The 26394-nt window shown below is 39.7% G+C and overlaps 1 protein-coding gene across 1 annotated transcript in view; it reads right to left on the reverse strand.

Annotated features, from left to right (window-relative positions):
* LAMA2 (laminin subunit alpha 2) overlaps positions 1–26394 on the reverse strand; it is a 901593-nt gene that overhangs the window by 140175 nt on the left and 735024 nt on the right. Inside the window, exons 38-41 of the mRNA XM_088452064.1 lie at positions 24739–24949; positions 14655–14771; positions 13496–13659; positions 10849–10987 (exon numbers count right to left, since the gene is read on the reverse strand). Coding sequence (XP_088308190.1) covers positions 10849–10987; positions 13496–13659; positions 14655–14771; positions 24739–24949 — 631 coding nt within the window. The remainder of the gene's footprint in view (positions 1–10848; positions 10988–13495; positions 13660–14654; positions 14772–24738; positions 24950–26394) is intronic.

Raw genomic sequence — 26394 nt, forward strand, 5'->3', positions numbered from 1 at the left:
AAACAGCTCATCATCTGCCCTTCAGCGTAAGTTTACATACCTCCCAACCTTTCCGCCTCCATGAACAACATTATGCTCCTCTTTGCCTAATGTCTGCTGCCTGGTTGTCACACTCGACTTGACTTCTTATTTCCCCAGGATACAGCCCAAACTCCCATGCACTGTTTTATTAACTCCTATGTCAACTTCTAAAACCTCCTAGTGCCTGGCCTTCTTCTAACTTGCCTCTTCACAATTCAGTCTATTCTGAATTCTGTGACGAGAATAATTTTTCTCTCTCAACACTCTGCTTCAGCCTCCCTGCTATGCCATTTAATACATTGGCTTCCCATTACCTACAGATGCCAATTAAAACTTCACACTCTCACTAACAAAACCTTAGCCTTTCCTACTTCTCTATCCACACCTTTATCCACACTCCCTCTTGCCCTCTCCTCTCTGCCAATAACCAGTGCCTCAACTCTCCATAGATTACTGCATCACACACCTGCCTCCAAAACTTTTCCTGTGCTTCAATCAGACTCCCCACCAGTCTCCAATTCTTCCAACGTTTCTTAAAAACCTTCCTGTTCATCAAAGTATACCAGTCTTCTGGCTAACTCCAGTCCCACTAGCCCCTGCAGTCTGCACCCATATTCTCATGGTGTTGCCCTCAGTCTCCTCAGACCCCATTAGATTGTGGTCCTCCTTCCTCATGTATTTTTGTCTGCTTCTACTTTATCCACCTGTGCATCTTTTTCTTTCCTTCTGCATGTTCTTTTAAACATGTGGTAAGCAACTTACCTATTATTATTATCGTTTATGTAAATGGCGCCACAAGTGTTCCCCAGTGCTTTACCAAGTGCATAACCAAAAAAGTGACTTACAGTACAATACAATGCAGGACAAGGACATGGATAATATGCATTGATACATTGGTGGTAACACCCAAATAAGCAACAGAGCATAAACAACCAAGTGTTAGGTGTCCTAGTGGTGAGTAAGTAGTAGATGAAAATAAAGCAAGGAGAATCAAAAGAGGGTAGAGGGCCCTGCTCGCAAGAGCTTACATTCTCAAGGGGAGGGGCAGACAGACAGGCATGATACAGATGGGAAGACAGGGAGGAGGAAGCATGTAGCTGCAAGTTAAGATGAGAGCTGGAAAGCATTGATGAAGTAGTGGGTCTTGAGAACCCGTTTGAAGGATTGTAGAGAGGTGGAGAGGCTGATGGGGAGATGGAGAGAGTTTCAAAGGTGAGGAGCAGCACGGGCACCTGTTATGGCTTATACACAGTATTAAACTTCTTGTGTGTTCATTACTCTGCCTATTGGAATGTCTTTGTTATATGCTCTACTTATGCTGTGGATTATTGTGGTGCCTAAAAAAACAATAATAATCTTTCCACGCTATGGATTTTCAATAAGTATGCTGTATTACATTGTAAATATATATTTAGTTTGTATTTTAAAAGTCTTTCAAAAACAGATACAGATGTCCTTCTCAGCACACCAAGTCCTATGTGACTCGGCTTGCACTGAGCATTTTTTTTCTCTCAAATATATGTTTTAGTCACAATGCAATAAAAAAAACTGTTTAACAAGACTGCACTGATTAATTTGATATGCAACACTTGTATATCTGTGTTTGAATAACTATGAATCTACAGTATATACGAAACTCTATGCCGCTGCTTTTTTTCATGGCAAGTTAGATTGTGCTTCATCTGCGACTTTGTACATATTTAAAACTAATTCCTGTGCAGTTAAAGTCACAGCACAGCATCTGTTATACAGATTGAGTGGTGTTTCACTCCGTCTGTGGTATGAATAATATGCAAGTTCAAAGAAAAAGTCGCTAGGCTACATCGCTCAGTGCGGCTCACTCGAGCCAGGCATCTCGCTTCAAAAGGCATACTGGGCCTAGGTATACTTTTCCTACAAAATGAACAGTTATCCTGGTATCTAAATGTTCCCATTTTTAAAATGCTCTAGCTAAAAAAGTCAGACATTTGTTATCAATCCACTTAATTAGTAGATTAATTTAATTACAAATTAAAAATACAACCTTTAGCCAGTCACATACAGATGAGCCCAGTTACATTGTGCTGATCGCGGCACAAATGCGCGCACGAATCGCACCATACGTTTCCCCACACCTGCATACGCTACGGTATGCTATGGCATGCACTGCGATCACACCATGCATTCCTATGGAGGCACGGTCGTGTATGCATATGTGTGCATATCTGCTCGCGGGCGCGTCTCGTGCCAGCGGCAAGGATATAGTTGAGCATATCTGCAATATAGAACTAACTCCTATACTGTAGAAAGACAATACTAATTTTATACTTTATATTCTGTACTGTTCCTTACTTGGCACCCAGTATTTCCAATTGATGTTATTGGTCTTAGCTTTCTTTCACATGCTGCTGCAGCAATCAAGATGTCTTCAGGGTTTCCCCTAGGCAAAGGGCAACATTTGGTAGGCAAATGTACTCACTGCAGCAGCTTTGAGAGACCGCAGGCAAAAAAAAAACAGATGGAGAAGCATAGTAACAAAAAGTATGATTTTGTCATGATACACTAAATAATATGGCTTTTTTCAAACGAGAGTCTAGAAACAATTTTGCTTAGGTACGATATTACCTCTTTTGGCTTGACAGACATGTTTGGGATACAGGTTGCCTGATTTTTGGGTAATGGGAAAGGTAGAATAAATAAAATCATAGATTACTAATTACATTGCATTGTTATCCGCTGTTACTCTAAGACTTACCTTCTTTTAATTTCCCAGATTCTGATTAAAACAGTTTAGAATAAGCAAATTAATCAGCTCTTTGATTTAACAACAATTCCTACTTTGTACTATGTTGATCTCTACTTATCAGTATTTTTATTGTAAATGGTTAATACTCTGCTGTCATTGATGAAGTTGATTTTTGGTTCTAAATCATAGTCATGTTTTGATTTTGGCAAAACCAGCCTAAAATGTTTTGGTTTTGGATTTCTGAATGATGGAAACAGTTAAATCACGTCATTTTTACCTGTTTTTATTAGTACAGTAGTAGTTACCTCAATAACATTCATTCCCAGTCATCTCCAGTCAATTTTGACCACTTCACAGCTCAAAATATTGTTTTCACCAATATTGGCCAAAGGCTGCAGTGAGCTGGCTGGCTAAACTAAGCAACAGAGCAGCAGCACAAACACATGGCAGTTTAAAAGAATATAGCACATCTAGGAAACATTGTGGCACTGCAGTGGCAGACAGGATGGCAGTTTAATAAACTATACAACCCTATAGAATGTTTTAATTAATCAAGGGGATATAGTTGGCTATCGGGATGCAGGCACTCAGAATGCCGGAGCTGGAATCACTACACCAGTCAGAATCCCGGCATCAGCAAACCCAACCGCTGGCATCCCGATGGTAAATATTTTGGTTAGTGGGTGTCACACTCTGCTCATATTGTGTGACTTACCTTGCCATTTGCTGCAGGTCAGGATTTTTGCCTGACCTTATTCGAGAACAATGTACTGACATCACCATCATGCACTATGTCAGCTGATAGTATTCTTCCAGTGGGAGTGCTGCTGCCTCAGCTGACCTTAGCAGCCTATCAGGGACTTGCAGCAGATTCTTATCCCCTGTGAGAACTCCCAGTGGTGCCAGAGCAAAGAGTTGCTTCCTAGTGTTAACTTCTATCCTGTGGCTCCTTTGTGCAGAAAAGCATTACTGCTATCTGGCCCCATATCTACAGTTCTGTGTCCTCCTTATTCATGTGCTGCTGAATTCCAGTTTAGGAATATCAAGCTTATCCAGAGAACTCACTCAGCAAACATAATTTGCAGCCTATCATCCAGCTCAGTGAAATCACCAGCTGCACTGATTAGAAGATTCCTGCAATCAGCTTCTGCAAGTCTGTTCCTGACCCTGGTTTTGTTCCTGACCTGCTTTTGTCTAAACCCTGGCATTTGGTAATCTGGATATGACCTTGGCTATCCTCTGTGACCCGCATATGTCTGCTCCATGGTACCATTTGTCCATTTGGTTTTGACCTGGCCGGTTGACTATGCTGAGAATCTTCTCAATTACATCCTGAGTAAACCAGCACCTGTATAGGGGAACCTATTCTGAGGGCCACGACCTGTGTGTCGGACACAGCCGAGTCCATACCCTCTTGCGAGGGTCCCTGGTGAACATTTCCAGCACATTAGACTCCGCACCTCAGAAATAGGTCTTATCTATTCCCAAAATATGGGTTGCATCCATACCCCACCTGAGAGTTGTGACAGTACAAGGGTTAGGGTTTCAGAGGTCAGAATTCTGACCGCTGGGATCCTAATCAAGAACTAATAGTCTAAAAGTAAAATCCTACTACAAAATATAATATTATCAACACACTTCTTCAAACAGCAATTCACAGGTCTCAGTCTAATACAGGTGATTAAAGCCAGAGTAACAGCCTAGCAGAAAAGATAATAATAACAACCTGCTTCAACCAGAAAATCACAGTCCTCATGCCAGTACAGATAAATAGTACAACAATGCAGCATGGTGGGCAAAGCCCATAATAAATTGTGGTGCACAATGGAATATTTTTGGGCCCTCCCAACCACCTTTTTGTTGTATATTGAATAGTACACGCACACTTTAATAAACCAAGCACTTAAGCATCAGGAACAACCACTTTTGTGGCTGAAGGGCTTGGTTTGTTTGGGCCCCCACAAAATAAAACAGAAACCAAGTTACCAATGGGCGTAAGGCTAACTATTAATGATCCTCAAAGTTCATCACCACACAATATTTATTCCTCCCCACTGGAATCGACTGTTACAGTCTCTGTTTGTAATTGACAGTAAAGGTATTCCTCATGGAATTTGTTGTTCATTTTGATAAACATCAATTTTTCCACATTTTTTGGAAGTAGACTCCTATGCCAATCACTCGCAAGGCTTGCAACTGTGCTAAACAGTCACAATGGAGTACAGTACACACTGGAGGGTGGGCAGTCTAAATCCCCCATAGCTTAGGGTAGGCAATAAGCAGCACCCCAGCTGTTGTAGAACTACACATCTCAGCATGCCCTGCCACAGTTTTGCTATTTGACCATGCTAAAACTGTTGCAAGGCATGCTGGGATTTGTAGTTCAACAACAGTGGGAGGTGTAAAAGATTACACAAAGCTAAAGCCAAGGATAAAGCATGGTTGCCAAAATGTACTGATCCAATTGCACAATGTATAGATGTGTCATCATACATCTAGCATCCTTGCGCAATAAACAACCCTTCTAGTTGTGCCATGCCGTGGCAGGATTCAGTAGCACCAAGCATCTTTTCATGCAACTTTTTACTTTCAAATGCATCTTATATGCACAGCGATGTGAATAGTTAGCACACATCTCAGGGGCTGTAACACTCTAATGTAGCGTTTTATATGCACATACACCTGCAGTTGCACACAGAACATAGACATTCTGTATTTCTTTTTAATCAGCAGAGGCTGCTTGTGCTAAATATTTACATTGATGTGCACATAAAGACACTCGGTGCTACAGAGTCACACAGAGCTCTCATGTTATGTGTAGTTTGACTTGTAGCACATAGAGATATATGTATGTGGATACATCTGTAGCAAACCTTATGGTCCCAGAAAAGGAAGTAAGAACTTGATGTACTGTACGAGTCTAATATAATTAGCAGGATCCATTTGTTTCAACTCCTCCTTCAGTTTCTCTAGCTGCTTTTCCAGTAGTTTAATGAAGGGTATGACCTGACTCAGGATGGTAGTGATAACTCACTTCATTGATTACAATTTCAAAAGGTTTCAATATCTTGCATAAAACCAAAAGTATTCTCCGGTGTTCTGCAGTAATGTAACATGACCCCTCTCTCCCCAACTCATGGCTTGATGTGTACATTTGCATAGCTGGTTGCTGTTCCTCTAGTTGCTGATGAGGAATTGCTTTTTAGGTAAAATATAATTGAGATGGAATTTGGTAGTGTGGACACATGACCTAAACTAATTGGTTAAAGCCAGATGCATTGATGTAGGATATTGGGCACAGATCTTATGCTAACATAGCCATCATGGCTTCAGTGAACTGCTGTGCAAAAGGATGGTGGCTGTCATACTTGATTCCTGTAACAAATGATTGTTGCACAGATAATTGTGTGATACTAATTGTCTTCTTCTTGGGCCCCTTCTGTGATGAAGATTCACCCCCCAGCAGCCCTAGCATGCAGTTATTCTTCCTCAAAATCCTGGATAGGGGCGAAGTGATTTGACTTTGCAAATTGGATGCAGGACTAACTCCAATTGCTAATGAAAAGGTTGATGATGAAGGTGTTCATGGTGGAGATTGCATGTGCCGGTATCTATCCATGCTTCTGGTAGCTAATGCTGGACTGCTTTTATACAGATGTGTACTCGCACTTCTTTGCTGCAGTCACACTAAAAATGCCCTCTCATTATGCCAGGTCCTGTGAGACTGCTAGCACTGGGCATCTATCTTGCATCTTTTTTTGCCAAAAATGCCTCTAAGTCACAATGAGATGCGACTAGGATGCACCAGCAGACAGTGCTGAATAATTTTATTTTCAAAACTTGTATATCTGTGTGCGACTAATTCTATGAATCTGTATACCAGCTGCTACAATTTAGCGGCCTCTGCTTTTTTTATTCCAAGTTACGTTATGCTTCACATACAGACTGCACAGTCTGCTGGTGTGTCCTAGTCAGATGCATTTTCAGCATAAAACAAAGACACCAAACAGAGGAGTATGGGACCTAGTGACTCACTCATGCTAGGCAAGTCATGCTGCATGGCGTATTGAGGCTAGATGTATGAGTACATATCTGTATATGATTTTTCAGATTTTGCTAAATAACTTGAATGAAAACACAGCAAATAATGTATCAGAGAGGAGGTGCCTAGATGGTTAACATCCCTACCTCTACTTAATTTGGCACTACAAATGCCACAGATACCTTGACAAATGTCAGGATTTAGGTAAAAATAGTTCCACACTGAAGAGTTAGCTTTTTGGTCTTTTGCTCTGACATGACAATGCACTTATACTTATCACTGGCAAAAAGTGATGCCACTGATGGCTGATTTACTGTGATAAAAAACACATCATTCTCCTATTATCAACTTGTTCTTGTCCAACATATTCATCAATATCCTTTTAGTTAGAGGTGATGTCTTATTACACCTTCCTCCTTTACCTTCTTTAAAAGTAGAAGTTACAGAAGTTTTATGACTTCCAGCACTAGTACTGAGTTGCTTCTGTTCTTCTATCGACTGATCCATGATTGCTTTTTACACTAGGACAGGAGTAAAGCTACTGTATTTAAATGTAATTGGCACCACACCAAGTGAATGGACAATGAGGTTTTTACACCTGCATTTATTTTGTCCACCTTGTAAGTGCCTGTTTTTGTATTCAGAACATTTAACCTGGTTAAGTATATTTTGTTTCCCCACTGTCTGTCACTGCTATTTAAATTAAAACATGCTTTTTATTTTGTTATTCATACAGTTAGAGTGATTACAATAAGCATAGCACTAAGCATGTGGTACATTAATCAGAGCAACTAATACAAAATAAACAGCACAGAATTTCTTGTGTAGCATAACGCAGTGCACAATTTCTTAAATACAGACAATAAAAACAATTCAGAAGACAACTACATAAGCACAGGATAGACAAATATGGGGAAAGCAAATACTTTCTGTCTGTTAAAATTAATAACTGAAGCAAATATGCATAATTCTGATGAATTTCTGATGGGCATTTTATAAAGTATCTTGGGTTTTGGAGGACTATTAGTTACAGTATATTCAAAATTATAGTCTAGAAAGGTCACATTTGCATGCAGTAATATGCATATAGCATACAACAAAGGCAGTATCTAAAATTTGCTGGCAATTGAGACAGAATGCTGAAAGCCAGATTAAAAGAAATTAAATGTTTTTTTTTTTCATTCAAAGTGCTAAATTAATCCTTTAAACAAAGTGCATAGGAAAAAATTTTGCCTGAATTTGGGGTGTAGAATCATTGTCTAATATTTTCTGCTGCCTCTGGTTTAAATACAGCACATACATTTTTACTTAGTGATGCATTCAAATCTGGATTAGGTTAAGGTTTCAGCAATATTTTATATATAGCTATCGGGTGTAAGAGCTATATATTCTGTATATAGTTATTGCTTCTAAGAGCTTAAATTATTGATTAGATTTCATATTCTGTTATTAAAATTAAATAGATTAAAATCTATTTATTCCATGGAGATTTGGCCTCATCTTTTAGAAAGGGGATGAAGGTAGATAGTTACCATAATGTGTTACCAGCTCTTACTGTACTGGGCACTATTCCATTCTGGATGTGGAACAAAACCTTCCTTCATACTATCTTAGGGAGCTTTGGTAGACTTTCCTATAATGTTCTCATTACCCTCATAGCAAAAAATAGGAAGTATATGTGTTAGTCCAGAGCCTGGATGAGTTAGTAAACTGCTTGGTTAAAGAGTAATGGAAAATGTGAAAGTGCTAAAAACAAAGACAGGGTAAAAACATGGGATAAAAGGAAGAGGCTCCATTAATGGGATATGAGCAAGGGCTTAAGAAAAACTGTAAGCTAATTGAGAGAACATACAGTAGAAGTAGATGGGGCTCAAGGTATAATAACACAAATTAAGTTCTAGATGTTAATTTTAGTATAAGTTCTTGTTCCATATGTTAGGTGTAATGCTCAGCATGTGCCCGTATGCATGGGTAAAAGCACAATACCAGTTATTGTGCTTTGTATGTTGGGTTTAATTCTCATTTTGTGTCCAAACACAGGTATAAACTGCATTGTGCCATTTAAATTATCCGTTAGCAGTTTTGAATGTATATACTGAAAGTATGAATTTAGCAAGCATCCAAATGAGTCTGGCTGTCACTACATGACTTAAATAGGAAAACTTAAATGAAGTACTCATTTTACTATTATTAATCTATACCACGCTCACTGAGACGTAATCTCATGCATTCAAAACCCGGCATGCATAAAGCAGTAACCCCTGGGATGACTTTCTCTGGAGTTTTTACTTTGACAAACTTCCTTGTATGATAAACTTATTTAAAAGAATTTGAGGATGTGTCAGTCATGGTTATGACAGCAACAGAAAGAATATGACCCAAAATACAGCTATGCAGAAATGTGTCATGCTTAAGTGTTATATATATACAGTATATAAATATATATAATTCTTACTATTTTTCAAAGAAGTTATAGCAGTATTGGAGTTATTATATTCTAGCACCCTCATTTGGAGACATTGGGGTATATTTACTAAAGGTCAAATCTATCAACATCATTATTGTGTTTCTGGGGCTAAATCACACATTTACTAACTGATGCATTTTTATTTGTTTTTGTTAAGTGTTAGTAAATGTGTCATTTAGCCCCAGAAAGAGATGTGTATACAGTGATATCTGGTGGATATTTACCACAGAAATATAAGATAAGTGCTGAAGCTCTTTGAAGTTTTTAAGTTACGTATGCAACTGGCTACGATCTATATATGCCAAATTGAATGGTGCACTATGAGTGTCTTCTTTTTATATATAAGTTGTTGTGCATTGATTCCCCTGGCTGGTGAGGATTTGGACAAGAGAGGAGCTGCCATTGATCACCCAAACTACTCCGTGTATGACATTGGAGGTGGTGAGCTGCAATCTTTTTATATTTTTATAATAATAAAATTCAATAGAGATGTGCACATGGGCATTAGTACAGCTGTTTGCATTGCTATTCAAACATTTACAAACACAATTTCTCCAATATAATATGTTTTATATAACATTTTTTACATAGTATATTTATTATATACAAATAGATCTGTTCCTTTGATGTCCATGGGTGAGATTTAAATGCACTATAGCTGAGAAAAAAGTATGGAGATCCATAGATAAATACTAGTTATTATTAATTGTGATCTGCCCCTGAAAATTAACTTTCACTGCATATCGCAGCAATGAGGAACATTTTTCAGGGTAAGAATTATCATTCAGTCACCGCCAAACATGTTCTGAGAAGGATCCGTCAATTAGTAAGAAGTAAAGTGATTGCAAGTGATCCAAAGGTGATAAGTGACATCTTCTAGCGTGTTAATTTACATGTTGTAACATTAGATAGTGGTGGGAAATAGTTAATACATAGGTGCAAAACAGGGCAAAGTAATAACAATGATAGAATATCACCACTTATTACCTGTCCCAGGCTGATACATTCAAGTGAGTGGCACAATTCACTCAGCTAATCAGATCAGGACAATCACAACAGCTGCAGGATAACCCCATCTTTCACTGAACTGCAAACTGCAAAATTATTATATATCCTTATTCCATGTTTTATTCTAAACCTTGCCTGATATTTTCTGAAATTAAAATCCTTTTCAACTGTGGTGGAAAAGAAGGGGTTACAATACACCTATTTCATTCATTTAGCCAGTAAAAACCTGGTTAGACGATAGTGATTTTTATTTAAATTTTGCATTTATTCTGCACTAGTGTAACGACAAAATGTTCATTCTGTAATTGGAAATGTAGAGTTTGCAATTATAGTAACACCAGGGGGCCCGTGTCAATAAGAATCATTAGATTTGTAAGATGTAACAGGTGATTAACTATTTATTAATTATGTGTTCAACTTTTTTTTTTTAAATCCAGGCTAGTTAGGTCTATGCCCGGGGTATAAAAGACAGCAATCACCAGTAAAGACTGTCTCCGGAACTGCATGCATTTAATTGAGTCAGTGGAGATTATTGCACAAAAGCATTTGGGCTGCAGTTTTTCTCTGAGTTATTTTTATTCTTACCAGGTCTACTGCTTCATTTGCCTTGGCTTTACTCTCCTTTGCAGTATCCTCAGCATCGTCAATCAAGTCCTTGATATTGCTGTATGCTTTAAAAGCCACCGTAGCATTAAATGAGAGATTTTTAGCTTCAGCAAGGATCCTGTAAAAGCAGATAGCTCTGTTAAATTCAAATCTAAATGAAACCCTGCAGAAATGAATTGATATCAAAATAATGTGTAGAAAACATTGCAGCAACGGTAAAGCAATTTGTTTGGGCACTGACTCCAGAGCACATAAAATGGGTACATATTCTTCATTTGTAAAATCAGTATTGTCTGCCTATGTAGACGCCATAGCAGTTGCATGCACAGTTTCCTGCTTAATCATTAAATCATATGGTTTCCTTTCAAAGTAGTCTATTTAGGGATGTAGTACAGAAATACAAACTGGGCAACATCCACTAAGCAGAGTTCAGTTACATTACATATATAGCAGACTGAGCAAGCCTTTCTCATCACATGGAACTGAAAGAATGTAACTTTAGTATAATTATTACACTTCATATATGTATTATTGGATAATGGTGTGGCAGCTCAGGAAATATAGATAAGGCAACCCTGGGTTAGGCTGTGTTTTAGCATATCAACATTTTAGATGAGGCAGACTGCTTGTAGAATAAATCAATTTTTTATAATAATTTATTTTTTTAAAGGCATACCTCCCAACTGTCCTGATTTCAGCAACACAGTCCTGATTGGAGGGCACCCTTCTGTCATACCATGATCAGGATCAGGTTGGGAGTTATTCCCCTGTTGCAGGGGCATATCTATAATGGGTGCAGGGTGTGCGGGGAACACGGACCCACACCGTACACCCTGCACCCATAGAATTACTTACTGCTCACGTCGGCGCGGGGGTCCGGCGCTGTAAAAATGACTGGAAAATGGCCGCTAGGGTCTTGTCCATCGCAAGCCCCAGTGAGCTTCCGGCTCTAGTAGAGCCAGAAGCTCACTACTGAGGCCACCCCCAAACGGCAGGTGTTCCTTCGGGAATGCCTCTGTTTGGCCAGCCACCCCCGCGCATGCCTCCAAAATGGGGCGAGCTGTCAATCACAGGCGACAGCTGCCCCATTTTGGTGCGAGACCCGTAGGCGACGGAGTGCCCGTAGCTGGCCGGGTCTCGCGCACACCGGAGCCGGCTCCGGCATGCGCATGTGCAATGGGGGACCATCGACCCACTTGCGAGCGCTGTGCACTTGCAAGCGGATCTGAATCAGGCCCTCTAGGTGCACTCTAGTGCCCAGAGTCTATAACTCCGGCGCTGGCCGTGCACAGCTCAATGCGCTGCCAGCCACCGGCCCGAGAGGAGGGGACCCATGTCCTAGACTGCACATGGGCCCCCTCCTCTCTAGAAACGCCCCTGCCCGGTTGCATGTACTGGAGGCAGGCACCTCCACTTCATGCAGCAAATAAATGGTGGTTTTGTAGGAGGGGGGGGGGGTGGCCTAGCATTTTACAGATGTTGGATATGCCACCAGGGGAGGGAGGGACACTGTGTTAGGAGATGTGATAAAAATTGTATATGGAGTTATAGAGCCATGAATAAAGGCAGGAGTGGTAAAGCCTAAGTAACCTAGATGCACACAAATTTAAATCCAATCCTGAGAGTTAACTGCTCTATAAACATGATTTAAACATATACAGTAGCAATATAAATATATGAAATGATAAAACACAAATTAAAAATTAAGATATATAATAAAATAGGAATTAGATAAGACAAACCAATGTTTTTTTATTTAACTAAATTGCATAATGCATTAATTTATCCTCCTCTATGAGGAGAGGAGATTATATGGTATAACAGACTTCCATCTGTACACATAGAACAAATAGACAATTGAAGCTGAACGATTATATTGTTATAGACTTTTCCCTCTGCCTGTATAGCACTCACAACACGATTCCCCTATGATGGTAGCATCCAGTAGCCAAAGTGAAACTGTGGAACTGATGTAATACACATCAGTATCACATACGGTACATCAGAAGATCTTACAGAGAGCTAGTGTCTTTAGTATGATCTTTAGTTACACTTTTAGCTGAGGTTTTGATTCCTGTAGATAAAATGAGCTGTGAGTCCTGCTTCCAGGCAACTGATAAAGAAGAGCTCTATGTTAAGAGAAGCAGTCTGACTGATACATATCTGTTGGGGATGTAGGTGGCACTGCTGCTCTGTGTTTCACCTTCAACTCAACTGCTAAATTTTATTGAAAGAGAGCCATGCTCGTATCTGAAATTAACAGGGTACATTAACGTACAAAGTAAACGAGTACTTGGTAAAATTTGAAAGCAATTTTAATTGAAGTGCTACAGGCCAGCAGTGACCATATAAACCTGAAGCTATATTGATTCAGCTTCTTATCATTTGCATATTGATTATGCCAACCTTTTATGTGGCACAGTTTAAAAGTAAATAAACTGAATACATGCACACCTACAAACACACACAGGTAATGTCATCTGGATAAAGCTTTGAATCTAAAAACATGAGTAATATGATTTTGGCTCTCAGTTACACTGCTTTATATTGACAATGCAACCATGGTCTATTCTGTGTTTGTATATAAGCACTGCTTTGATAAATATTCATGCACACAAGTACTTACCCATCCAGTTTTGCAGAAGACTCATTAAGTTGAGCTGCGTGCAGTTCTGCCTGGAGTACCTGTTCTGGGAGGTCTCTCCTTTGAATTTCATTAGCAAGATCATTTATTTTGTCATTTAATTGTTCAGTCAGTGGTGGCAGTTCATTGTTCATATCAGTCAATTCCTGTCAGATATGGATAAAATACGTGTCAAGGTACAAAGGGTCATAAGCATTAGTAATCATCTATTGCTATCTGACACTGAGGGGTCTATGTACTAAGCCTTGGATAGAAATAAAGTGGATGGAGATAAAGTACCAACCAATCAGCTCCTAGGTAATTTTTTAAACACAGCCTGTAACAGTGACAGTTAGGAGCTGATTGATTGGTACTTTATCTCCAGCCACTTTATCTCTCTCCATGGCTTAGTACATAGACCCCTTAATCACTACACACACTGGTCCCACTAATGACTTCTAAACACAACACCATGCTGTCTTACTGAATATAATGGCTACCTGAAGTTGCATAGTTACCCATAGGATCTTTTCCAATCAATGATATCTTGACCAAAGTATCAGTGCTTTTATTATGCTACTGGTAAGATGCACTTGGTTGCATCTGAAGTCTGATGGTGCCCATCCACTAGTAGATCAGGGAAAGACGGTACGATTACGACATCGTAATTGTACCGCCGTTCCCCTAGGGGGTGCAGTGCCTACACTGAACGAACATGGCCAATCTGTCATTATCGGCAGATTGGCCTGCATGTTCGGACGATGAATGATGTCGGAAACGACCAGCGAGAGCGTGAATCACTGGTTGTTTCTGACATTTTGATGCACGATTTGTGCATGATTTGTGGCCGATTACTGAGTGATTGCACGATTATGATGTCGTACTCATGCAATCGTACAGTGTAATCGACTAAGGGATGGGCACCTTAAGACTACATTTAATTCCTGTGGAGAATGACAGTTGTACCATTTTCTGATTGTTGATAATGTTGAGAATTCTTTTGACAGATGGAAAAATACTTTTCTGCTCTGTTCTCTGTGAAGCTATTTACCACAATGTAAAGTAGCATTTTGTTTGTGTGGATCAGTTAGCGTGAAATATCTTAATATGGCTGCAGAGGCAAGTAGACTGTGCATTTCATTGTACAGCTGCGTTCACTTACATTTTCAGCATTATTGATATCTTGTGCTAAGTTGTTGACTTCTGTCATAATGTCCTCGGCCTTGCTCAGTGTCTCCTCACACTCTTTCTTCCCTTTTTCAACAGCTTGCTTATTTTTCTAAAATAAAGAATATATAAAAACAATTTTAGTATACTGTGAATCTCATTATAATATGATACTTATGCACAGGCACAAGAAACAAAATTATGTTCCAGTGCAAATTTTTATAGTGACATACATCATCTAATAAAGTAATAATAGACGAGAAAAACATCACATGACTCAATACTGCAACACCATAAATAACCATTTTTTATTTCATCGAGGCTTATGGAATTTCACCTGGAATTGACCAGTACAAGGTTTTCGTTACTTCAATATAGTTTAAAGAAAAGTTCATGTAGGATGAACATCTCATTGTAACCATTTTTACATCATTGAAGGCCATCGCATTTGTTCACAACTATCCACTACAAGGTAAATGTACAGGAATATGTTAATGTGATGTATGAATTTATATGTAGTGTGTGTGCTCCCTGAACATTGAGAAAATATGCACACAACTGATATGTTTTAAACATGATATATTTAAGAGTAAATATATATTATGTACAGCAAGTCTCCCAAAATATGAACTGGCCTTAGGGGTACTCATGAATCAGATGCAAAGCCCTGATTGACCAATGTCATGATACTTTCAAGTGAGACCATACATTTTTTTACTGATCAATAGGATGAGGCTTATGGCCAAGGTCACGCACAATGCCTATGTTGATGCAGTTGAGCAATAATTTTCTACTGAGCGCTCGAAAATGCTTAAAAACGTTTATGGTGCATGCATTACATAGTGTGTACCCACAAAGGCGCTGTTGCAATTCAGATCATGGTATCAGAATGACATAGAAAAGTGCCTGGTGGTCCTTGGCGGTGACTGGGAGGTGGTTAAACAGATGCACAGAGATGGTCCGTCTTATGGGCATGTTATGGGAGTGTCATGGGCATGTCGCTGAAGTGTTAAGGTATACAGGTGATAAAGTGTACACTTTGGAGGCCATACTCAGAAAGAAAATCTGCACCTGCCACAGGACTAGTGCAAGTTTCGATGGTGTGTACGATGGTGGCATCTAATCAGGCAGTGGTGTCTACAGATGCTCAGAGTGGGCACAGGACATTTAGCACACTAAGGGCCTGATTCAGAGGTGGATGCAGACGTGTCTTTTGGCGGTTGCCTTGTCTACAACTTAACGTAAGTGCCGCTACAAAGTCCTTCCTTGGTGTACATGTGAGCGTATGATTGTGCAAAGACTAAGATGGTGTAAATTATGTCCTTTGGTGATGGCAAGTTTTTAAGAGAGTTGGATTCCTGCATCTGAGACTTGAATAGGCTTGCAATTACATATGCATTATATTCGAGTTTGTTACTGTATCTGCTAATAAAATATAAAAGGCATAGGGGCCTATTTATCATGCATTCTCTATACTATTTCTGGTGGGCACCATCTTGTTTATTTCATGCAGCTGAGCTATAAATAGATGACTCGGGGAATCTATCAGGCTAGGTCTTTCTGCCTTACTTGCACATCTATATAAAGAAATCCTATCTTGGGGTTTGTTTTATTTTATTTGTGACATTATTCTCCTTGCTGTAGAACCTGCATAACGCTGCATAGACATTCCATACCAGCCCTATAGCCTGAAGCATTCGACACTGCGGTAACAGAATATATATTTTGGCCTTGGAGACTCAGGGCCTGATTCAGAGGGTCACGCAAAAGGTAAGACACACTCCCAAGATGATCGTACACAACTGCACTTGACTCACCCTCCCCCATTACCTCCCACAAACGTTCACTGACTGTCAGTCACTCTGCATCCATATCATCACTGTGACATGCATTGGTAATTCATGTGAATGCATATGCAGTGCGACACAGACACATACACAGTACAAGAATAATCTCTCAACTCCACAAACATCGGCATTGTGTCCATCTCTGAATCAGGTCCTCAGTCACTCAATCATTCACTGGCTTCAGTAGCTGCTTGGTTGGTGATATTCTCCTGTACAAATCATAGTTCTACCTCATGTATGTGTTCGACATCCCAGCAGTCTGGATGAAAATGCTCCTATTACCGGCGCCGGTCAGAAGCCTAGTGCCGGCATCTCGACCACCAGGATACCAAGGGTAAGTATCGGGGGGTGTTGGGGGGGTTAGGTTTAGGGTTAAGCACTAGTGGGAGGGATAGGCACTAAGGGGGGAGGGTTAAGGTTAGGCACTGGGGGGAGGGGGAGGAAAGGGTTAGGCACCAAAGAAGGGGAAGGTTAGCACACCGACCAATAAGTGTCGGTGTGTTAAACTTTTCTGGATGCCGGCATTGGGATTCTAACAGCCGGGATCCCGAGTGCCGGCATCTCATACTGATTCCCTACCTCAGGCCTTTCTGCACAAACAGTCCGTTCACAGCCAGCATCCCTGCAAGCACTGTGCATACAGCCAGAAGAATCTGAGATTTCATTATAAAACTCCTGCAGCCCATTAACACATTTGAAAACAGGTTGGCAAGATTGCTAAAGTACAAGTTGATTTAGCTTTGTTTCCTCAGGTTATGCAAAAAATTTGGGCGAGAGCAGGTTAAACCAAAAAATCCATTTCCAAATTAGAGGATACTATTGCTTCTATGAAGAGTCAAATCCTTAACCTGGAATCACAAATGCAAAATAATATTGAATTGCTTGGTCTTCTTGAGTAGGTAGAAGGCCCAAAAGTGGAAGAATTCCTAGAAAACTGGCTTATGCAGCTAATGGGCAGATATGTATTACAGCACATTACTCCATTGAAAAAGTCCACCTTATACCTACAAATAACTTTTCTCTGGGTGCTTCCCTGGGTACAGTTATTGCAAAAGTATTGCACTACAAACATCAGGATGCTATTCTGCATCTGGCGATGGTGAAAGGTCCTCTTGAATATAATGGCCAGAGAGTTGTGATTTTCCTGGACTTTCTAATGGTAGGTCTAAAATATATATTTTAAATATATACAAGTTAAAAAATGGCTGTAGGATCTTTGGCTTACATACGCCTTGCTATTCCTGGCCAGATTGAGCATGGTGGCGGGCAGTAGAACTTATTTATTTGAATCATCCAGGGAGAGCTCATCCACTAGGCTGAAAAGGAACTGTATAAGTAAATATTTTAGTTGAATAGGTTAGATCATTGATTCCCAAACTTTCTTCCCAAACTTCCTTGAATCATGGCATCCTAGAGTATCAGCATTTTTTATGGCACCACTAGGCCAAGAACGTTTCTTATTGAGATATTCAGCAAAAAGCCAAAAATTATTAAATTAAGTAAATTGTGCTTACATGTCTTTATTAGGTTGAATTACGTGGTGGTGGAAAATTTGTGCTTCTGTTTGTTCATTTATGTTATGAATGGTAGGCACTGGCATTGGTTTTGCCTAACACATTGACCATAAATAATTTGATTTGGTACTAGACCACCAACCCACGGCACCTCTGCAGGTGACCTGTGGCACCCAGTTTGGGAACAACTAGGTTAGATTGATGCAATTTAATACTGTTGATAGGTACAAATTACCAGTACATTTTTTATTATTTAATTAAGTGAAATGTAATTATTGTGTCTGTAATTATTGTCCAATCTCTAGTTAAAGCTGATAAGGAAGTTAACCACTCACAGCCATCATCACTACCAAACCTTGATTGTTTGTTAAGGGACTGTAAGGTGAATTGTTAGGAATCCAGGTAAACAATGTTTAGGAGAATATAAAGGGTGGTGAGTATGGTCCTAGAAACCAAATGTTAAAACCCGATACAATGGGTCTGATATTGCTTTTATGTACATCTGTGCTGTTGCTTTCAGTCTGCATCTTGAGTGTATATCAAACTATAATACATTGCGTAGCAGAAATGTGTTTTGCTGGGTGCCCACGGTTAAAATATTCTCTCCTTGGTGATTGTGGTGCTGAATCAAGAGCATGCCTCTTAATAAAGCATGGAGCTCAAGATCATCATGGACTAGTTGATATTTAATTATTAAGGATAAAGGATATATGGTGTTCAATCAACTTAATATTCATGAGCCTGTGGTAGCACGTCTACTGTAGACCCACTTAGTGGGAAGTGATTATTGTCATTATTACATGTGAGATGATCATTTATTTCTACCTATCATAATAACTCTAGGGGAGTTTCTGTTCTGGAATATGAAAGAAATTGTGTTTTGCAATCGATGGAGTTCATACTGACTCCTTTGGCATCATAATGTACTGTATTGTGTATTGAGGATAATGTACTGGAGAGTAGAGATGAGCGGTTTGGTTTTGCTGAAAACTGAACACACCCGAACTTTGGGGTTCCATGTTGAACCGAGACCCGGCTTGGGTCATTTTGGGGTTTCTGAATAGAACAGAGTCTCAGCTCGGGTCTTCCCACAAGTCAGATATTGCGTGTTTTGGATGGCATGTAAATCCCTCCCTCATGATACCAGGTGCCAAAATTGGTCAACATTTACTGGAAATGAATGTTATTTATGTTGATAAATCTATAGGAACAAAAACAGGTCCAAGTTACATGATTTTAGCTGTTTTTATCAAACCAAAACATGACTTGAGGGTGCTTTTACCAAAACCAAACTGATGATTTAGAACCAAAACCAAACCACAGGTCAGTAGGCTGGACAGATGATTGAGATCCATGGAAATGGCAACATAAACATCCTGATTTATGATTGATTTGCAGCAGTGGATCTTTAATTACCAGAGCAATTCAGTATTGCTCTGGTGCGGTGACAACTGCTTCAAAAAGCAGCTGTTCCCACGAACTTTAACCCTGCTACCGAAGTAACAGTGGCCCGGGTTGCACAATGATATACATCATACTTTTGAAAAAGCATTTCAGTGAGATTGTGACTGCACCACCTATGAGCGCGGTGGTAAAGTAGACGTGTACTGCTACAGCTGAGAAGCGTATAAGCGTAGAAGCGTATAAAACTGACTTACGTCCAAATGTAAATGAGCACGAAAGCAGTTAGTAAGATCTATTTGTTGATGAAAACACACTGATACTTTTCAAGGCTTGCGCATGTATTGTGTTTTACAAGGGGTTCCAAGAGAAACTTTATATGAAAATGCATGTATGATTTTATATGGATCATTGCGTCCTATAACCAATACAGGGAAATGACACTGATTATACCATTTGAATGTATACATCTCTGATTACTTTTTTCCCCAAGTATATAACAGCTACATAAGGGTGGTGTAATCAGGGAGTTTGCCAGACTCTTCAGGGAGTCAGGGAGATTGCTGCTATTTCAGAGAGTCTCCCTGACAATCAGGGAGAGTTGGCAAGTATGGAGCCCTGCCAGGGGCGTTTTAAGAGAGGAGGGAGCCCGTGTGCAGCCTCCATATGGGCTCCTTCCTCTCTGTCAGTGCACTGAGCTCTGTTGATTCTTGCTTAATGCCAGAATCTACAGCGCATGCACGGGTCTCTTGGAAAATGGCGTCTCCGCCTATTTACCTGGTGACATTTTTTCTGCACATGCGCAGATCACTGGGAAAATAGCCGCTGCCATTTTCCCAGTGAGTTTTTGCTGCTCTGCAGCACCGATCCAGAACTGTGGAGCAGTACAGCGCTATCTGTTATATTATTAACTATAGTGCAGTGTGTGCGGTGCGGGCCCCCCTGGACCCAGGGCCCGTGTGCACCGCACAGCTTGCACCCATTATAAAGACGCCTATGAGCCCTGCACTTACAGTATGCTGTAATTCCATTAAATTCTGTACTGCTACATAGATCTCTAACTGGATGCACCTCGCTGTCCTAGCAAAGCCAAACCAGAAGTGTTTTACATTTAAAATTACTGCCCTTTTAAATCACAATGCCTGAACTGCCGACAAGTTCATAGTAAATATACCCCAGTCCCTTGTACTTTGTTTGTTATACACTAAATCTGTACAGTCTCAGCTAATTTACCCAATGTGTAGTAAAAAAAAATACTTGATTTGAGTGATTTAAATTTACAATGTTTCAAATGTTCTGCTTCCACTTTCAGGTGAATAGACTTTTCTTTATACAGTTCTCAATTGTTATCTTCTTCCCTAGTGGCTTAAATATTTGTACTAATACATAACAAATGTTAATGTAAAATATTTTTTATATTAAAAATCCATCAGTAACAATAACCAATTCAGATGCAGAGCACTAATGCACTACAGTATGTGGAACATTTCCATCAAAATCCATTCTCACAAAGTAAGGACAGTCATTATTCTACGGGGATAAAAAATGTGGATTTGCATACCCTTCAATACAAGCCATTAAGTCATCTAATCACACTTTATTCATTCCTGTGCAGTTCCATCTGGATTTATTTAAAAAAAAATTACCCATCTCAGATTTAAGTAATTTAAAAATGAAACTGTTCTTCAATATACTATAGACAATAACTTTGGAATGGTTAATCTTTACATGTCGTCAAAGTCAAGATGCCCCACAAAACTACACTTGAAATATTAAATATATAAAAATGAAAACCATTGTACATTGCATTGGCATTGGGAAAAGTATGGTGCATTTTTCAAGGTCCTAAAATTTTCATTGTATATATTTGACCTTCACATACATAGCTCACTTGCTTTTGTTATCTGTTCTTTTAGCAGTATTCAGTACAATATAAAGACATAAAATATTGGTAGTGGCAGGGGCCTATCCATTAGACGACTTTTTGAATGATCCGACCAAATCCAGGAGGTTTTGGTCGGAACGTTCAGAAAGTTGTCTAATGGATAGCCATCAAGGACCAGCGATGCGCGTGCACGCTTGGTCCTTGCCGACCCCGACTATCTGTTGAACATGATCGTCAAAACCTGATGACGAGCGTCAGGTTCACATGTTCACACATAAGAAGTTGGTCTCCTGCCCTGAATGATGTTCAGTGAACGCCGTTCAGTGTGGGCACCGCTCCTGGTGACCTGAAGGACTGAAACCCAGACGTTAAGTTTTTCAGGTCGCCTAATGGATAGGCCCTAAGCCAGTGATTCCCAACCTCGGTCCTCAAGGCACACTAACAGTCCTGGTTTTAGTGATATCCATGCTTAAGCACAGATGGTTAAATCAAAATAACTAAGGTACTAATTAAGTCACCTGTGCTTAACTATGGCTATCCTTAAAACCTGGACTGTTAGTGTGCCTTGAGAACCGTGGCTGGAAACCCCTGCCCTAAGCTATAACAGTAATAACAATATGATGTTTGAAGAACATGTGTAGGAAGAATGATAACATTGGCAAGTAAATCAAAAGTAAATAAAAAGCATCTATAACTACATGTAACGCACACCATGGCATTTAAGCACAATTAGAGAACAAAGAATATGAGTTTAGAACTATTCTATCTAGCCAACGATAAAACACAGCACATCAATTCATTCCATCAATTTACCAGAAAGCAATTCTGCCTGCCTGGCAGTCTGCTGTTGTTCTACTGCGCCATATAAGAAGATCTATATGTTATGCATTATTAAAACTACTTTGAATTAATTTTGTAGCCTGAATGTACCTGCTCAGAAATGATATTTTATTTAATATTGTATTACATCACATTATGTGCTGGTTTTGCCATTTGTATCTGTCCATAGAAGTAGCAGCTTGTAACTGTTACGTTAACAACAGGCCATACAAACTTTTTTAATATTGTTTTATTTTGTAAACTGTTGTGAATTGGGTGAAATATTATACAGCAGCTGTTTTTGGCTTTGGACACGTACAGAAATGTACAGAGTTTAATGTGTTTTTTGAAAACTTATTTGATGCTGATAAACCAAAGTAAATGGACCTGTACATATACACACTTTCTGGCTCTGGTTTGTTTGAATACATTTCCGTCTCATCTGCAGCATTCAGATGTGATAACGCTCTGAAAAATACATTGAAATATGGGAGCGTTCAGTAAGCACATAGTAAACTGTGTCACAGGGAGGCTTTGGATTGCACTATCAAATGCACTTTGAACATGCAAACCAGGGCCGTAACTAGGGTGGTGCGTCGGGTGCTACTGCACAGAGCACAACAGCCCTGAGGGCGGAACATATATGTGTGTGTGTGTGTGTGTGTGTGTACTATTGGCTTTTTGCAAAATACTATACAGTATATTTAATAAGAATTGTATACATAGACAGATTACCAGAGTAACAATAATACATAAATAATCTCACATAATATGTAGCTGCTGTTCTCACCAAGGTAAGTAAGCTACAGGCGCTATAAAAATCATTTCGATAGCGATATAAAGGATGGACTGGGTATGATTTTTATAGGGCCAGTATTTGAGCGTGTGATTTTTTTATATAGGCAGTTTGGGGGGGGGGGGGCAATACTCTTTCTCGCACAGGGCACTAAAATGTCAAGTTATGGCTCTGACGCAAACAACACCTCTGTGGTTACATGCAAAGCCTGGTGGTGGCAATATTGAACGGATGCAGGACATGGTACAAAAAAATTGCATTTGCTGTTACTGTGTGAGCATGTAACAGCAAATGCAGGGCAGGGGGCGCTGTTCTGGCCTGTCAATTTTCCTGTTTGTTATCATTCTCACTTGTAGCATCCTCTTATTTAATCCCCAGCATCTCCTGGCCCACCCCTATCTCTTCCCTATGAGTCCATGCCTCTTTTTTGGGTTCTGACCATATTTGGAAAAATAGGGGGGGCGCCAATGCTCTTTCTGGCACAGGGCACCAAAAAGTATAGTTATGGCTCTGCACCTAGGGGTAAATTTATTAAAGTGCTTGTTTTTAGAAGTGGAGATGTTGCCCATAGCAACCAATCATATTCTAGCCATTATCTTCTAACAGGTTCTTAAAAAAATGGTAAAAGCAATCTGATTGGTTGCTTTGGGCAAAATCTCCACTTCTAAAATCCTGCACTTTAGCAATTATACCCCCTACAGTTTCCAAATACAATTTAAATGGAAAGTACACTTGTAGGGGCATGCTACCATTATCATAAAGACTGAAATGTGTGATTATAACACACGATATATAGTATACATCTCTCATGTCTCCCACTTTGCAATTTAACGCAAAAAAAACATAAACAGAGTAGTAGTCAAAAAATGACCTTTAAATAACCTTTATTGGTTAATCAAATGCAAATACATATTATTGTCACTGTCTACAACAGATTCAGACTGTAGCAAAGTAGAGACCGAAAATCTTCTATACATTATTATATAGTCTATCTGGAGCAGGGCTGTAACTAGGATAGTGCGACCAGTGCCATGGCAAAGGGCACCGCCGGGCAGGGGGCGCTGTTTGGACCTGTCAATTTTCCTGTTTATTATCATTCTCACTTGTAGCTTCCTCTTCTTTTATCCCCAGCATCTCCTGGCCTCCCCTATATCTTCCCTGGCCCTTCCCCATGAAGCCGTGTCCCTTTTTCAGGTGCAATATCTTCTGTCCCTATTTAAAAAATGGGAAAGGGGGGTGCAAATGCTCACTCTGGCACAGGGCACCAAAAATTCTAGTTATGGATCTAGTCTGGAGCAGGTAATGCCTAGCCCTTGAACAAAATAAAACAGAACATGGAGGCAAATATCTAATAAACCAACTCTGTATTTGATTGATAGTTGCATCACTTTTAAAAAGGTTGAATGTTACTCGACAAAAAACTGCAAATCTTGCAAAGTCTTTAAGCATTTATCTTCATTTAAGTTGAATTCACTCTATGTCATTTAGTTAGATGTTTATTAATGTACAGTATAATGAGAGTTTGCAATTAAAATAAATTGAAAGCATGCAGTCAAGGAACTGTATTTGTGACAGCTAATAACCACTGCTGATTGTGTGTAATTAGTTTTGTAACGCATACCGACTTGTCTATTTGTGCAGGCAAAATCAACAAAGTGTAATTGAGCATACTAGTGTAGAGCAGTAAGTGTGTAAGACAGTCTGCAGCCATCCGTTACCTGTTTGTACATTATCCAAAGACAACTGTGGAATTCATTTTCTTTCTGCATAAAACATTAGTGAAATAATGTGTTTATTAATAGGAATATATACTATACCTCCAATGCAGTCATATTGCGCTGATTGACAGCAGAAAGATGGTCAGATGCTTTTATTTTCCCCCTGGCTTCTCGCAGCATGTCCAAGACATCATCTAGTTTGTCTTGAAACTGGCTTAACTTGTCCTTTACTTCATGATTTAAGTCATTATTTTTATTATGAGGATCCTGAAATAATTTCTTCACTCTATTAAGAAGACCTTCTGCTGCCCTGCAATGGAAAGGGTACATAAAAACGTAGCAATAGTAGTACAATATAAAAGACAAATATCTTTTTCCAAACTCTGTATATGTCACAGACATCTTGATAGATCAAACACTGTGTGTTATATTTCAGTGGTTGTTCTTTACAGAGATATAACATTTCAGTATTAATAAGGTATTGGTTTTATCTTCTACCAGGACTTTTTCTTACACAACTGCAAAGTAAGGATAGAAAAAAAAGACACAGTTCTATCAAGTCTGACCTTCCATACATTCTATTTGTGCTGATCCAGAGGAAAGTGAAACAAGACTGCCAGTGTTACAGATGCCATGTTCGTCTTACAGGACAAAAAAATCCTCCCTGGCCTAAAATGTCAACGAGATAAATTACCTTAATTGATGACCACTATAATGTCCTCTTCTATAAGCACCATTTTTTATCAAGTTATCCAATCAATTATTAAATTCTGATTTTGCCATAACCACTACATATGATTAAAAGGATTCAGTATGTTTTACCCGACAGCGGCATCCCGGCATCACTGAATATCCCGATCGTCCCCAGGTACGTATTCTCTAACCTATTCTACCCCCTAACCCTAACCCTCCCTTAGGGGTGCCTAACCTCCCCCCTAAGTGCCTAACCCTAATCCCCCCCCTCTAAGTGCCTAATCCTAACCCCCCCTTTCCCGCCACCTAAACCTAAGTCCCCCGGGAGGTGCCTAACTGTAACCTCCCCCCGGGGGTGCCTAACCCTTACTCCCCTTCTCCTAGCCTAAACCTAACCTACCAGGGGGGGGGGCTGACCCTAAGTTCCCCCCGGAGATCCTAAACCTAGCCCTCCCCCCGCCGCTATCTGTGCCTGTCGCTCGGCTTACCTTCGATTGGTAAGCTGAGTGTCGGGCTCCCGGCGCAGGGAAAATGACAGGCATCGGGATTTCGATGCCTGTAATTTAACCCTTGCCGGGATTATACAGTCGGGAAGCCGGCGGTCGGGATTCCGTCCATCGGCTTCCCGATAAAGAATATGATAAATAATTCTACATGTAAACTACCCTTACAGTAAAGAATCCCTACTAATTCTGATGCCAAAACCTTTCTTCCATTCACAATTGATCACCTCTTGTCGTTGCTATGGTCCTTCAAGTGAAATATTCATTGAACTAATCTATTTATTAACCTCAAATATATTTATACATATGAATAAGTTCGAATCTCAGGTGCCTTATATCTGCTGTAAATAAACTTTGTTTATTTCTCCCTTTAAAATGTAATTCTTCTATTTCCTTTCATAAATGATCCTGCCGGACCCTGAACACCCCCAAGACTAGGTTCTTATTACAATGAAGTGCCCAAAATGTAGCCCTTATTCAAAATGTATTCCAAATAATGACTGTTCCTTAGTATTCCAAATGTCTTTTCCTTATTTGTATTTCACAGCTGTATCCCAAT

This window comes from Taudactylus pleione, unplaced genomic scaffold, assembly GCF_031769625.1.
Source record: "Taudactylus pleione unplaced genomic scaffold, aTauple2 ptg000006l, whole genome shotgun sequence".
In the NCBI taxonomy this organism is placed as follows: Eukaryota; Metazoa; Chordata; class Amphibia; order Anura; family Myobatrachidae; genus Taudactylus; species Taudactylus pleione.